This window comes from Cervus canadensis, chromosome 2 (assembly GCF_019320065.1).
Source record: "Cervus canadensis isolate Bull #8, Minnesota chromosome 2, ASM1932006v1, whole genome shotgun sequence".
Lineage (NCBI taxonomy): Eukaryota > Metazoa > Chordata > Mammalia > Artiodactyla > Cervidae > Cervus > Cervus canadensis.
The window spans coordinates 79,492,203-79,507,943 of record NC_057387.1 but is presented as its reverse complement, the minus strand read 5'-3'; the positions used below and the strand labels follow the sequence as shown (position 1 = coordinate 79,507,943).

Genomic DNA, 15,741 nt, shown 5'->3' with positions numbered 1-15,741 from the left:
AAGCACTCTGAAGAGCTCTGTTACATTATGCAATTAAATATTTCAATAATTGTATTAACTGAAGTAGTACCATAAGGTATAAACTACTTGAATAATACATTTTGAAAATCAGGCTGTTTGGATGGGAGGGGAGTTTGTGGGAGAATAGACACATGTATATATATGGCTGAGTCACTTTTCTGTCCACTTGAAACTATCACAACATTGTTAATCAACTATAGTCCAATATAAAATAGAAAGTTAGAAAAATCTGGCTGTTATATCACTTAATATTTTCTTCTGTCATCAAGGGATCAAAGGTTAAGGGAAAATGATCAAATATTGGCTATTAATCACACGCCACTGGATCAGAACATTTCCCACCAGCAAGCAATTGCACTGTTACAAGAAACCACTGGATCTTTGTGTCTAGTCGTGGCCAGGGAGCCAGTCCACACAAAAAGCAGCATTTCTACCAGCCTACCTGATGCAAATCTGCCTGACACAGTGAGTTGCAAATTTGGAAAAATCCTTAATTTTGAATCATACCTTTGTTTTTAATAAGTGTAAAGATATTTAGAAGATGTCATTTTACTTGTCATAGTTCAAGAAAGATTACATCTCCAAAGACAGCATTAGCATGTTAAACAAGATAGTTCATGAAGAGTTTTTGTTGTGTTTTTCAGTGTCCTCTGCTTCTCCTTGTTTAAGGTTATTATTTAATGTAGGGGTTAATTTATAGTATTGGGTGTAATTTGTTTGGTAATGGAAAGAGTTCCTTGGTCATGTAACCACTTAACTAATTAATCTGGGAGTTTTAATTAGAGATTTACTATGAGTATCTTAAGATTTGGTTATTTGCTTTAAAAGTATTATTTTTATAAATTGGATTTTTTATGCCTAGATTATGGATACTGCAAAATTACAGAATTTTTTTTTTTTTTTTTTTGCGTGTAAGGATGTGTACTGAACAATTTAAAAGAATAAAAGTTAAAAAAGAATAAAAGATTACATTCCCTTGGGAATCTTTAAACTTGCTTTGTAACATTTCATAGATTTTGACCTGCATCTTCAGAACACAATCTAATAAATCTTATTTTCTTATAACACTAAGTGCTGGCTGATTTATTTAATTTTCATTCAGTAGGAAAAAGAAAAAATAGACTTTCTGGGTACAGTGCAAGGTCACAACACTAATGTACAGACGTTTTCCCTATTGTAGTCAGTAATATTTATAAAAAACAATTTACATAATAAATGGAATGAACAAAGTGGTAAGTTGCTTAGCACAGTGGTTAAAAATAAGGAGTCTGGAGTCAGGCTAAGGTGGGTTCAAGTCCAGCTCTTACTTCATAAATGAGTCTTACTGGGCAGATGCTTTGAGTTCTCCACACCTCAGTTTCATCATCTGTTGCTTGAAAGTAATAACAAAGTGTCTAGTTCACAGAGATGTTATCTAGTTCACAGAGATGTCCTGAGGATTAAATGAGACTGCATTAAATGTGAGGCTTAAATAAGAATGCATGTGAAGACCTAAGCACAGTGCATGGGGCAGAATATTAACTGCTGTCCCTAATTCAGGCATTTTTAGCAAACATCGTTGCTTCCTGGATACTAGATATTGTTCCAGGTGTGAATCTATTAGATATTCCTGATAACTCTGGTTATTTTTAACATTGTGTAATAACTTTCCAAATTAGTATAATAGAAAAACTAAGTATGTGTTGCGATTCATGGGGTTGCAAAGAGTCGGACACGACTGAGCGACTGAACTGAACTGAAGTATGTCCTAATGTCTTGAAGGGTAGACTTTTGCCCTGCAGGTGGATTATGTGGATTTAATGTATAATTCTGATGGAGCCTGCTGTTAGAGGAAAAATGCTTATGTCTTTTAGTCTGATTTGTATAATCCTTTTGCCAATATCTTCAGTTGGGTCTACATTTCTTCTCCTTCAGAGTCTCTTCAATCATTCTGGTCACTCTGTCCTTCTCACCATCTTATGCTTCACACTGCTGCCAGATTAATCTTTCTAAACCACTGTTTTGCTCCTGTTTTTTCCTCTTCTAAAACCTTCAGTTATTCTCCTTATCTAAGCCTAGCTTTGCTCTTAAATTTCCCTTTTGCTTAAATGTATTTTTTCTCTGTAGAGCAATTGAAATGCTGCCTTTTCCTTGAAAGTGTTAGTCTCTCAGTCATGTCCACCTCCTTGCTACTGTATGGGCTATAGCCTGCCAGTCTCCTCTGGCCATGGAGTTCTCCAGGCAAGAATACTGGAGTGGGTTGCCTTTTTCCCTTGAAGTCTTTCATAATTTTTCATTGGATTTGACCTCTTGTCTCTACAGCCCTCACATCTTTATAATATTTTATAATTCTCTTTTAATTCAGATAAACACATGTTTATTGGTTCCAACTAGGTGATTGGCACTGTGCTAGGTATCAGACATAGATAGGGGAAAGAGACAATGTGTTTCTCTCCGCTTGGAGCTACAGTGTCTTATGATCCAATATTCTGTCTTGTATTTTAATTGCTTATGTTTCAGTTTGCCTCTCCACTAGATTATAAAATCCTTAAGAGGATCTCTGATCCTATAGAATTCATCTCTGAGTTGCTAGAAAGTTGACTTGATTAATTACATGAATATTAATGAATATTAATTTTTTGTGTGTATCTGTTACTCTAATAATTACTGTATTGATAAGCAATGAATGTATATGTTTTTACTAACACTTTGGTTTTTGCTTGCTATTACTTTGTAGATTCGTTGGGGCCATATTGAAGAAGTTGAGCTCATTAATGATGGCTCTGGATTAGGTTTTGGAATTGTTGGGGGAAAATCAAGTGGTGTCGTTGTAAGAACTATAGTTCCTGGAGGATTAGCAGATCGAGTAAGTTGACCTTCTTTTATTTCATTTTGGTTTTATACAATTTAAATTGTATGGCTTAAAATGTAATTATGTAACATGGGTTACTAGAATTATGATTCTGTGACCAGAACTTAAGGATAGCTAGAAATGTTTTTTTCTGTAAGTGTTAATGTGTACTCACTCTGTTTTATTTTAAAAAGCTCCTAAATCAGTATTTTTGGGTGTGTGTGTATGTTTTGTTTTGTTTTTTTTTTTTTTGCGCTGTGATTGACAGTCATCTTGACTCTATCAAAAGACAATATTTTTTATTGAAAGGAATCATTAATGGGAATTGCATTCTGAGTATCCATGTTATTTTCTCTCTGTGTATCTTTCAAGGGTGTAAATGTTAAGATAGTACAAAGATTACAAACTTTTATTCCAATGTTGCATGAGATAAATTTCACTAGAATTATAATTTTTTGACATTATAAATAAAAATACTACCCTTCATGATTTAGCAGTGTTTAAACTGAAAGTGGGCCATTTTAAAATTTATCAACTATTTCTGCTTAGTTTTCCATTGAAGAAAATGTTAAGTACTACCTTGAATTTTTAAAAAGTACTTTAGAAATTTGAAGCTACTTAATAATGAGTTTATGTTACATAGACTGTCCATGATAATCAGTATGACATATAAATTGTATGGGTTAACGTCTTTGCTGTTGTTGCTGTTCGGTCGCTAAGTTGCGTCCAACTCTTTTGCGACCCTGTGAACTGGAGCCTGCCAGGCTCCTCTGTCCATAGGATTTACGTCTGCTGCTGCTGCTGCTAAGTCACTTCAGTTGTGTCCGACTCTGTGCGACCCCATAGACGGCAGCCCACCAGGCTCCCCCGTCCCTGGGATTCTCCAGGCAAGAATACTGGAGTGGGTTGCTAGTTACATATAAATTTATCCCTTCATATAAAGTATTAATAAAAATATATAAACATAAAAGTATCAGTTAATGTGAACATACAGAGTATTAGTAAAAAACATATAAAGTATCAATAAAAATGAACTTCCTGTGCACATATAGCTTTGAGGCAAACTTCTCAGCTCCCTATTTCTAGTCAAGATTGTTTCTCCTTATACAAACTGTGGAGCTACTAATATTCCTGTTATTCTTTCAGCACCTAAGTTTACTTATTTAGCATAATGCCTTTCAGAGTTTTGTCTGTGGGCCCTGAGGGTCCCTGAGTTTCTTGCAGGGGGTTTATAAGATCAAAATGACTTACATAATAATACTAAGATGTATTAGCCTTTTCACTGTGTTGACATTTGCACTGATGATGAACAAGCAGTGGTAGACCAGGCCTGCTGTTGCCTTTGTACGCATCAGAGCAATGGCACCCACCTGTACTAGGAGTCGTTGCTTTCTTCTTTACCATGTGCTTGCAACAACAACAAAAATGGCAGTTTCACTTTAAAAAGTGCAATGAAAACTAATTTAAGTAAAGTCTGACCTTTAGGTGCATGTCTTTGTAATATTGTGTTACAGAATGGAGTATACCATATAGCACTTCTGCCATATATTGAAGTATGGTGGTTGTCTTGAGGAAAAACATTTGTGAGACAAACTGGCCACTTTTTAATATGGAACAGCATTTTAATTTTTAAAATTTATTTGATTTTTTAATTCTTTGCCTTTATTCACAAAATTTTTTTGAGATTTAGTTTTTTTGAGATATATTATTTTAGTTTTAGGTGTACAGAATAATGATGTGATACTTCTGTATATTATGGAATGATCACCAAACTGAGTCTAGTTAACATCCATTACCACATAGTTACAATTTTTTTTCTTATGAAAAGAGCTTTTAATAGTTACTCTCTTAGCAGCTTTCAGGTATACAATACAGTGTTTTCACCTATAGTCACCATGCTGTGGTTTACATCCCTATGGTTTACTTATTTTATAGCTGAAATTTTGTTTCTTTTGATCTTCTTCATCCATTTTGCCCACCTTGCACCCTGCCTCCCCAGCAGCTGCCAATCTAGAATATTATTTTTATTTTTGAAAGAATAACTGATAGAAAAATTATTATTCAGGCTTGGCTGTCTGGTAGACATTTCCATGAATGAAGTAAGCCTATTACTTAAAGGAAAATAGCTAACAGGATTTGTTACTGATGATAATTTGAGTTTTTAAGCAGAAATTAGAATTTTGGAAAATATTTCTCTGATTAGATTCTTAGTGCTATTAATAAATATGATTTTTTTACATTAAATAATGTATTGATCATATGTCAGTATTTAGAAAATCTGCATAGCGATGAGTCAGTATTTTCCAAAGATCAATGTATAGAATGGCAAAATAATATATAGGTAAAAAAAAAAATCCATTCAAAATTCAAGATTGATGAATAGATTTTAATTAAACATTATCTGAAAACTTGATGTTGTTTCAGATTCCACATTGCAACTAATGTTTAAGAAATCATCACTTGTCAAGTTTTGGTGTGTTATCAAAGAATTAGCCTAAAAGGGCTATGGAAATACTCTCCCATTTTCCAAATATATATCTGATGAAGGCCAAATTTTCTCTGTATACTTCAACCAGAGCACATTGCAACACACTGAAGACTGAAGGAAATATGAAAATTTGGCTGTCGTCTTTTAAGCCAGATACTAAAGAGATTTGTAACAATTTAAGAATATTGTTCTTCTCACAACTTTTTGTTTGTTTGTTTGTTTTAGAAAGTAGAATTTTATATAATTGGGCACCATAGTTTAACCAAGATGACACATGAAGTGTGTGTCTATCTGTACCATCTATCACTACAGTCAAGATAATGAACATATTCATCACCTACAAAGATCTATGACCTTTTGCAGTCCCTATTCCTTCATCCTCAATTATTTTTGAGTGTAAAGGAGATCAGGAAGGTTGAGAATGGTCATTTTATGGGTGTTCAAAATACATCTGTGGCCCGAAACAAATAATAATCTTTAAGGTTTTTGTTTTTTTTTTTTTAATTTAGCAACTTAGAAAGAGATGAAATATTGTGGAATATTTTGGCATCTTTTCCCATTCAACTCCCCTCCTTTCAGTTCAGTGTAGTTCAGTCGCTCAGTCGTGTCTGACTCTTTGAGACCCCATGGACTGCAGCGCGCCAGGCTTCCCTGTCCATCACCAGCTCCTGGAGCTTGCTAAAACTTATGTCCATTGAGTTGGTGATGCCATTCCAACCATCTGATCCCCTGTTGTCCCCCTCCTTTAGCAATTTTAATAGACTTATTTGCTAGAATAGCATTTTTCAAGATGCAAAGTGGTTATTATTAAAGAACAAAGGTTCAAAGAAATTTAGAAAGTACCAAGTTAAACAAAATCAAATAGATTTCTTTACTGTAAGAATTATCCGAGCTATTAAATACTGATGTACATTATGAATTTTCACAAAAAGAATGTGATGTGCAGATTTTCCGTTGGTGGCACTGTTAGTAAAAGCCCAGGTCTGATTTTCACCCTTTCCTGGAAGGGATTGTCACTGTTTCAGGTCTTCAGAATGGGGTGGTCATGTGCCCATCAGAGTCATAATGTAGAAGTGAGTTTTTATGCTAGACTTTGTTATCTGCCTAATATACAGTATTCTTGTATAATTCTTAAAACAGTCATACATTTTATTACCAAATTATAGATATGGAAACCTAAGAAATTGCCCAAAGCTACACAACTTTGAAATGGCAGAGTCAGAATTGAGCCCACATGTGGCAGATTTACTGTTTAAATCTACTTATTCAGAGTTGATCCCAATGTTTTCATTTTCTTGTGTACACCTGTCCAGGGTTGGTCAAGCCTATCGGAATTGCTAGCTCTAGCAGTAATATTGCTGTTGGCTCTCTTATATAAGGAATATGTGCTGTGCTGTTTTAGTCCCTCAGTCATGTCCAACTCTATGGGACTCCATGGACTATAGCCCACCAGGCTCCTCTGGACATGGGGATTCTCTAGGCAAGAATACTGGAGTGGGTTGCCATGCCCTCCTCCAGGGGATCTTCCCAACCCAGGGATTGAACCCAGATCTCCCAAATTGCAGGCAGATTCTTTACTGTCTGAGTCACTAGGGAAGTCCAAGAATATTGGAGTGGGCAGCCTATCCCTTCTCCAGGGGATCTTCCTGACCCAGGAATCAAATCAGGATCTTCTGCATTGCGGGCAGATTCTTACCAGCTGAACTACCAGGGAAGCCCATGGTGAGACCTAAATATAGGAGACAGAGCAGCATTCTCTTTCCTCTCCTCCTTATCCCAGCGAAATGGCAGATAAATCTCTTCAACTAATTCTGTGTTTTGCTGCTAAATTTTTAGAGTTGTTGCTTATGTAGCCTGATTCTGGCTTTAAAATTATTAAAGGAAATATTGTTTTTCATTAAAATGTACTATACTTTTGACTATTAATACTCACTGTTGACTATGGCAAGCTTCATGGTAAGGGAATATGAATTTCTTAAGTCCTTCATTAGATGTGATTGAGATTGATCGTAAAGTGATACTTACATTCTGCTAAAGGGATTGATTAATACTAAATACTTTCTTTAAAGACTATAAACTTGTATAACAGAAAGTTAGAAAAGCAAGTAAGTGTTTTTTATTTTAAAAAGTTCATAAAATGGCCCCTGTATTTCCTTTTGTGTATACGTCAGTCAATATGGGGTAGAGTTGGGGGATATGGCAAAGAAAACCTGAGTCTATAGAAGTATGAGAAATGGATGCATCTGAGAAGGCTGTAAGCAAGACACTAGGCTAAAACTTTTGACATGTAGTATTGAGTTTAGTGCTTACAACTTAATGAGAGAAGAATTTATCCCCATCTTGCTTAAAGAAAGATCTGAGATTTACATAGGATCAGTAACTGACCTGTGGCCCTACACCTTGACCAAAGTAGTTCCAGGATAAACTTGGATGTGTCTGACTCCAATGCCTTTACTTGTCATTTTACTGTTTACTGCCTCTAATGTTGTAAATGAAATGAAAAAATATTGATTTATATGAATTTTTTAGAAATATTAATTGGTACATAGTTACAATGAGGGGGCTTCCTTGGTGGCTCATTGATAAAGAACCTGCCAGTGCAGGAGAGGTGAGTCTGATCTTTGGGTCCAGAAGATTCCCTGGAGAAGGAAATGACAATCCACCCCAGTATTCTTGCCTGGGAAATCCCATGGACAGAGGAGCCTGACAGGCTGCAGTTCATGGTGAAATCTCAAAAAGAGTCAGACAGGGCTTATTGACTGAACAAGAACAACAAGTTACAACGAGCAATCAGTGGATGTCAGTAGGGTCAATTCCATGGATAGGGAAATTATTTGATATTGTCCCAAGGTACTCTCCAAAATTCACAGTACCTGAAACATACATCTTTTGAGAATTCTGTTAAGCTATTTCAGAAATTTTTAGCAGTTAGAAGTGTTTTTTGTTTTTTTTAATTGGTATAGGCACTGTGAAACTTCTTTGTTTTGCAGAAATGTCTTTCATGTGCTGTGGAGGAATTCTAAGGACATTAAATACATTGAGTTACCCTGTTTTCTCCCAAAGGTGACTTGTAGAGCACAACCTATTTAAAAGTTGTCATGAATTATTGACTTTTTGGTATCAGGCAGTTATGAGTCATGTTATAATAGCTATCCATTAACCTTTAATATTGGGCTTCCCTGGTATCTCAGCTGGTAAAGAGTTTGCTTGCAGTGCAGGAGACCCCAGTTTGATTCCTGTCAGGAAGATCCCCTGGAGAAGGGCTAGGCTGCCCACTCCAGTATTCAAGGACTTCCCTGGTGGCTCAGATGGTAAAGAATCCACCTGCAATGCGGGAGACCTGGGTTCAATCCCTGGGTTGGGGAAGATCCCCTGGGGGAGGGCATGGTAACCCACTCCAGTATTCCCTCCTGGAGAATCCCCTTGGACAGAGGAGCCTGGTGGGCTACAGTCTGTGGGGTTGCAAAGAGTCGAACATGACTGAGTGACTAAGCACACACAACTTTTAATGCTAAGAAGGAATGGGACCAGCCAAGGATTAGAGAGTGGGCGTGAACTATTGAGGAAAGTGAGGAATTTTCTTTCTAGAATAATAAAGCATTCCCTGGTGGCTCAGATGGTAAAGAATAATCAAGCCCCAGCTTGAGGCCCCTGAACAGTTGGTTATCTCAGTAATTTTACTTTATGTCTATAAATTGATATTTCCCTTATCCTTCAAAATTATGGTGAGGGCTCTGGAAATTTGATTAGCATAGGGTGGACGTACTTATTTTGGTTTGGCCAAAATTTTCATTTGATTAGTGAATATGTTCAGTAAAATTCTTGGTGAAAATTAAAATGTCTTTTATTTTTACTTAAAACAGTATGAACTTTTTGGCCACCCAATACTTAGTGCCTTCCTTTAATTCCTTAAGGGAAAGACCATTTATTTTATAAAGTCATTATTTTCTTGGAGAAGGCTATGGCACCCCACTCCAGTACTCTTGCCTGGAAAATCCCCTGGACGGAGGAGCCTGGTGAGCTGCAGTCCATGGGGTCGCGAAGAGTCGGACACAACTGAAGCAACTTAGCAGCAGCAGCAGCATTATTTTCCGTCAGTGACATGTTGCCTTTTAATTAAAGATCAATGATAGAAATAGCTTGGAATCAAAAGTGGTAGTAATTTCACTTTCTGAATTGGGTAGGTATTTAGTGTTATTTTTTAATTTTCAGAGAAACATTTATTTCTTTTGTAGCTCAGACCTAAAATCCTTTAGATTTTCAAATAGTTTTTGAATTGAAATTATCATGTATAACAGCCTAGCAGAGAACTTAAAGTGCAGAGTAATAAATATTTTTTAAACCCATAAATGCTATGGATTATGCTAATTTAGCATGGACATGCTAACTTGAATTAAAGTATTTTTTTCTTTAAAAAAAAACTGTATAAATGATACTGTGTTTTCTCTATAATAGTGTATTACCCCTTCCTCAGCTATTTTAACTTTTTGCCTTTCATACTATCTTTGCCCTTATGCATAATTTCTCTCTCTTTTGAAAGAATCTGTGAGTTAATAAACTTTTATATTTGAATGTGTGGTTAGCATGCTATGACTTTGAATTTTGGCATAGCTATTTATTGGCTATCACTGATTTATGATTTCTGTTAAAGAACAAAAAGGACTCTATACCTTTTAGTTTCCTTCTACAATAGGCAGGCTATGAAAGGAGAATGTTAATCAGAAAGTATCAGTAATATGCAGTTAATCAGAAAATATGCAGTATTTGGGGCCGCCGGACTTTAAAAGCTAGCTGTCATTTTGGTGTCTTTCCTATCAATCTGATTATGATTGTTTTTGCACTTGTGAATTCTGTATAACACCTGTTTTTCTGAAAGAAGAAAATGTTTGACTTTCAGTGACAGGTGCAAATTATCTGCATCATTTTAAATTGAGTTGAGGTAAAATAGGGAAAAAAATAATGCTTAGGAAATGACTAAATATGTACTTAGCATGAAATGTCCTTTGTCCAAGTCAAGTATGCAAATACTTATCGCCATATTCTTTATTCTGTGTTCAGGTCATAATTCTGTTCAAGAATCATTTATTCACAGAAGCATCTTACCCTTATTTTTCATGAATACTGACTGTCAAGTAGTTGGTTGTTTTATTTCATGTTTGTTGCATTGGTAAAAATAGAATATCAAATTATCAATGCTTAAAGTAGAAATCCAGCAATTAGTTTTTTCTTTTTCCATAATAATTTCCTCCTTGCATCTATTACTTTTCTCTAAGTCTTTCCAAATGTTTCTGAATTGAATTGCCTTTCTGTTTTACAACTTCTGTTTGCTTGCAGTAGCTTCTAGTGCCTTCTGCAGAATTCACAGTAAAGCATATAGTTTTCTACTCATTATTTTGATCTAACACCTTCTTTCATACAGGTTTCTGCAAAACTGGGGAAAAGGAAGGATGGGGAATTGAATTTAGTTTTAAGGCCTCCTTTCTTTCTCCTTCTGATGAATTGTTATTAATGAGTGAAATTAGATCAATGATTTCTCAGAACAATTTTGTTTTTCTTTTTTCTTGGATTAAAGGATGGAAGACTCAAAACAGGGGATCACATCTTGAAGATTGGTGGCACAAATGTGCAGGGAATGACCAGTGAGCAAGTTGCACAAGTGCTGAGGAACTGTGGGAATTCTGTCAGGATGCTTGTTGCAAGAGACCCAGTTGGTGATATTTCCATAACCCCTCCTGCTCCTGCAGCCTTGCCTGTTGCTTTGCCTGCTGTGGCCAGCAGGAGCCCTAGTTCTGTGAGTATACAAATTATTCTTTCGTCATAAATTCAGTCTGGCTGTGATACATTGCCGGATTAGAAATGCTTTCAGTTCCAAGTGCCGTGCGCATGTGGGTCAAGTCTCAAGTGCTCAACAGTGAAGCAGAGGAGAGCCCAACTTGGAGACACTAGACAAGTCTGATTTTCTTTTTTGTCATTTCTCAGGGTTAAGGTTTCTACTTCCCTGAGCCTCTACTACTCATCTGTAAATTGGAGACTAATAATACCTGCCATTCCTATTTCATTAGATTGGTGAAGAAATATCCAGGTAGTGGAGGGGAAACTTTACATACTGGTCAATGTATGAGTATTATCATTGATAAGACCAAACTGGCCAAGGGCAATAGACTCTAATAATAATAACATTCTGATTACTAACAATTGTTATAGTTATATAATAATCATTATTATTATTCATTATCAAGCACCTAGATTTATCCAAGTCATCTGAATTCTTTGGAAGAATTCTGCAAGATAGGTCTTATCCATTCAATAGATGAGGAGATAGGAGTCCAAATAACTTATTAAAAGTCATACAGGTAGCAAGTTGCAAACTGGGATTTGAATTTAAATCTTTCTGGTCCCTTCTAAGTTTTTTCTTCGTTTTTTCCTTCTAGTCTTACTGAGATATAATTGACATATAGCACTTTATAAGTTTAAGGTGTACAACATGGTGATTTAATTTACATACATCATGAAGTAATCATCACACAGTAAGTTTAGTGAACATCCATTATCTCTATCTGTATAGATACACAATTTAAAAAGTAGAAAAAAGTTTTTCTCTTGTGATGAGAATTCAGGATTTACTCTCAACTTTTATATATAATATATGATACTAATTATACTTATCATGTTGTACCTTATACCCCTAGTATTATTTACCTTAAAACTGAGAGTTTGTAGCTTTTGACCACCTTAATCTGGCCCCCTCATTCTTCAATTCCAAGTTCTTTCCAACCATATCACAGGCTCAGAATCAGGAGATAATGAGGTAAAAGGAAAGAAAGAATTTTTAAAAGGAGGAGCCAGGAAGAAGAGGAAAGAAAAGAGAAGTGATTATGGCAGAAGAGGGTGGGAGGCCACCTCTCATATTCATTTGAGGAACCATTTGATGTCTTCTGGAAAGACTATCCCTAATGGAAACCACATGAGAAGAAGTTTTCTGTCAGAGATATTAGAATCTGTCAGAGGTAATAGAATTAGATATATGATTCTAATATCTGTGACAGATATTCTTTTGATTTCTTCTCCAAACTTGTTAGAACCATTTTCTTTTCCCTCCATTATTTTGGATCTCTGAAGACTTCTACTTTGTAATGAGGGACCAGTGTAGCTGTGTGGTCAGTGAGAATTTGATGCAATCAGTTATTTACTTTTTATTGTTAAAGGTTTGAATTGAAAGCAAGGTGTTATGTTTTTAGACACCTTGACGTTCAAGCTGGTTTTAGAAAAGGCAGAAGAACCAGAGATCAAATTGCCAACATCCGTTGGATTATTGAAAATGCAAGAGAGTTCCAGAAAAACATCTATTTCTGCATTATTGAGTATGCCAAAGCCTTTGACTGTGTGGATCACAATAAACTGTGGAAAATTCTGAAAGAGATGGAAATACCAGACCACCTGACCTGCCTCTTGAGAAATCTATGTGCAGGTCAGGAAGCAACAGTTAGAACTACACATGGAACAACAGATTGGTTTCAAATCAGGAAAGGAGTACGTCAAGGCTGGATCTTGTTACCCTGCTTATATAACTTATATGCAGAGTACATCTGGAGAAGGCAATGGCAGTCCACTCCAGTACTCTTGCCTGGAAAATCCCATGGATGAAGGAGCCTGGTAGGCTGCAGCCCATGGGGTCGCTAGGAGTCAGACACGACCGAGCGACTTCACTTGCACTTTTCACCTTCATGCATTGGAGAAGGAAATGGCAACCCACTCCAGTGTTCTTGCTTGGAGAATCCCAGGGATGGGGGAGCCTGGTGGGCTGCAGTCTACGGGGTCACACAGAGTCAGACATGACTGAAGCCACTTAGCAGCAGCAGCAGCAGAGTACATCATTTGAAACACTGGATGAAGCACAAGCTGGTATCAAGATTGCCGGGAGAAATATCAATAACCTCAGATATACAGATGACACCACCCTTATGGCAGAAAGTGAAGAACTAAAGAGCCTCTTGATGAAAGTGAAAGAGGAGAGTGAAAAAGTTGCCTTGAAGCTCAACATTCAGAAAGCTAAGATCATGACATCTGGTCTCATCACTTCATGGGAAATAGATGGGGAAACAGTGGAAACAGTGGCTGACTTTATTTTTGGGGGCTCCAAAATCACTGCAGATGGTGATTGCAGCCATGAAATTAAAAGACGCTTACTCCTTGGAAGGAAAGTTATGACCAACCTAGACAGCATATTCAAAAGCAGAGACATTACTTTGCCATCAAAGGTCCATCTAGTCAAGGCAATGGCTTTTCCAGTAGTCATGTATGAATGTGAGAGTTGGACTATAAAGAAAGCTGAGTGCCAAAGAATTGATGCTTTTGAACTGTGGTGTTGGAGAAGACTCTTGAGAGTCCCTTGGACTGCAAAGAGATCAAACCAGTCTATCCTCAAGGAAATCAGTCCTGAATATTCATTGGAAGGACTGAGGCTGAAGCTGAAATTCCAATACTTTGGCCACCTGATGTGAAGAACTGACTCATTGGAAAAGACCCTGATGCTAGGAAAGATTGAAGGCAGGAGTAGAAGGGGACAACAGAGGATGAAATGGTTGGATGGCATCACCGACTCAATGGACATGAGTTTGAGTAAACTCCGGGAGTTGGTGATGGACAGGGAAGCCTGGCGTGCTGCAGTCCTTGGAGTCCCAAAGAGTCGGACACGACTGAGTGACTGAACTGAACTGAACTGCTTTTTTACAGAAAATTTTTAATTAGAAGACAAATAATGATAAGTTTTAGGTTAACATTTTTTGCTCATAATAATTATTACAATAATTAGTCTTCTGTTTGTTTCTTTTTCTTTACATTAAATTCTTTCAGGTACAAACTTACGGTGAGTTTTTTCCTAAGTGGTTGTATTAATTTTTATCACTGTGTGACAAATTATCACAAACTTAGCGGCCTGATGCAATACTCATGGTTGGTCCACATTTCTGTAGGTCAGAAGTCTTGGTGAACTCGGCTGGGTTCTGCTTAGATTCTTACGAAAGCTAAATCAAGGTATTGGCCTGGCTGGGCTCTTAGCTAGATACTCTAGGGACAGTTCATTTCCAGACTCTGTCATATTGTTGGCGGAATACAGTTTCTTACAGCCGTAGAACCAAAGTCTCTACCGGCTATCAGCTGAGGGTGTCTTTCAGCTCTTTAAGGCCCCTTGTATTCCTTCTCACATGATGCCTCCTTCTTCAAACCACAGGTTCAGTCCTTATGCTTCACATCTTTTTCAGATCCCTTTCTACCATCAGTAGGAGAAAACTCTCTGCTTTTGTAGGATTCCTGCTTAGGTTAGGCTCACCTGGATAATTTCCCGTTTTCATGACATAAACACAGGAATGGCATCAGGAATCAAAAGTCGTGGGGACAATCTTCTAATTTTGTGTACCAGAGGTGCTCAGAAAATACTTGACAAACCATTTACAAATTGCCTTTATACATACAGTTATGTAACTAAACATTATAAATAATAAGATTATTTTTCTTTTCAGGACAATTCTACTCTTTTTGAAACTTATGATGTTGAACTCATTAAAAAAGATGGACAAAGTCTTGGGATTAGAATTGTTGGTTATGTTGGAACATCTCAGACAGGTAAAATGAATCATCTCTGTTTTATATTTGGAAATAATTGTAAAGGATGTTAAAGTTTCTAGACAATAAAATTAAATATCTGCAGATTTTAATTTAAACATTGAACAATAAAACCACGAATCTGTAATAGCAACTAGTTACAAAAAATGATTAGAGAATCACAGTTTTATCTCAGTAGTTTTATAGCTGGCTCAATAGTCATTAACAAAAGAATTTAATTATCCAACACAATGTATAATGTTTGAATTATACCTCCTCTTGTTTCTAAGATATATATTTTGAATATTGTGAGTGTTACATATTATGGCATTTTATATGTGATAAAGTAAAATGATTACTGTGTGTATTTCATATTGTGAATGTCAGAAAGTATTACTGTTATGTTTAATCATCAAAAGAAGATAAAATGAACACTTTAATTAGAATTATTTTTCTTTATATAAAGGGAATACTTGTAAGAGTAAGTGCATGCAAGAATAAGTGCCCAAGTATCTCTGAATAATACTCCCCGAACTCCTTCATGCAAAGCTCTGGTAACTTTCACTGTAAGAGTTATCCTATTATGATAAGGAATAACTGTAAAAAGGAAAAATAAATCTTTTTCACAAATATTTGCTTGTAAGATGAAAAGTTAGAGTTATGAAATGTTCTAGTGTTTTTAAAATTGCAAGGTTAGAGAGTTAATTTTTTTAAGTTATTATTTTGCGTTTTACAGCAGGTGGGAAAGATTATAAGTGCTAATATATTCAGAGTCCTGAATGAAATTCATGTCAGACCACCT

General features: G+C 36.1%; 1 protein-coding gene across 6 annotated transcripts in view; it reads left to right on the top strand.

Moving 5' to 3' along the window:
* PATJ (PATJ crumbs cell polarity complex component) overlaps nucleotides 1-15,741 on the top strand; it is a 361,174-nt gene that overhangs the window by 24,387 nt on the left and 321,046 nt on the right. For all 6 annotated transcript variants that reach the window (XM_043461136.1, XM_043461135.1, XM_043461132.1 and 3 more), the window contains exons 6-9: nucleotides 291-486; nucleotides 2,738-2,866; nucleotides 10,912-11,130; nucleotides 14,858-14,960. In XM_043461136.1, the coding sequence (XP_043317071.1) occupies nucleotides 291-486; nucleotides 2,738-2,866; nucleotides 10,912-11,130; nucleotides 14,858-14,960 (647 nt within the window). The remainder of the gene's footprint in view (nucleotides 1-290; nucleotides 487-2,737; nucleotides 2,867-10,911; nucleotides 11,131-14,857; nucleotides 14,961-15,741) is intronic.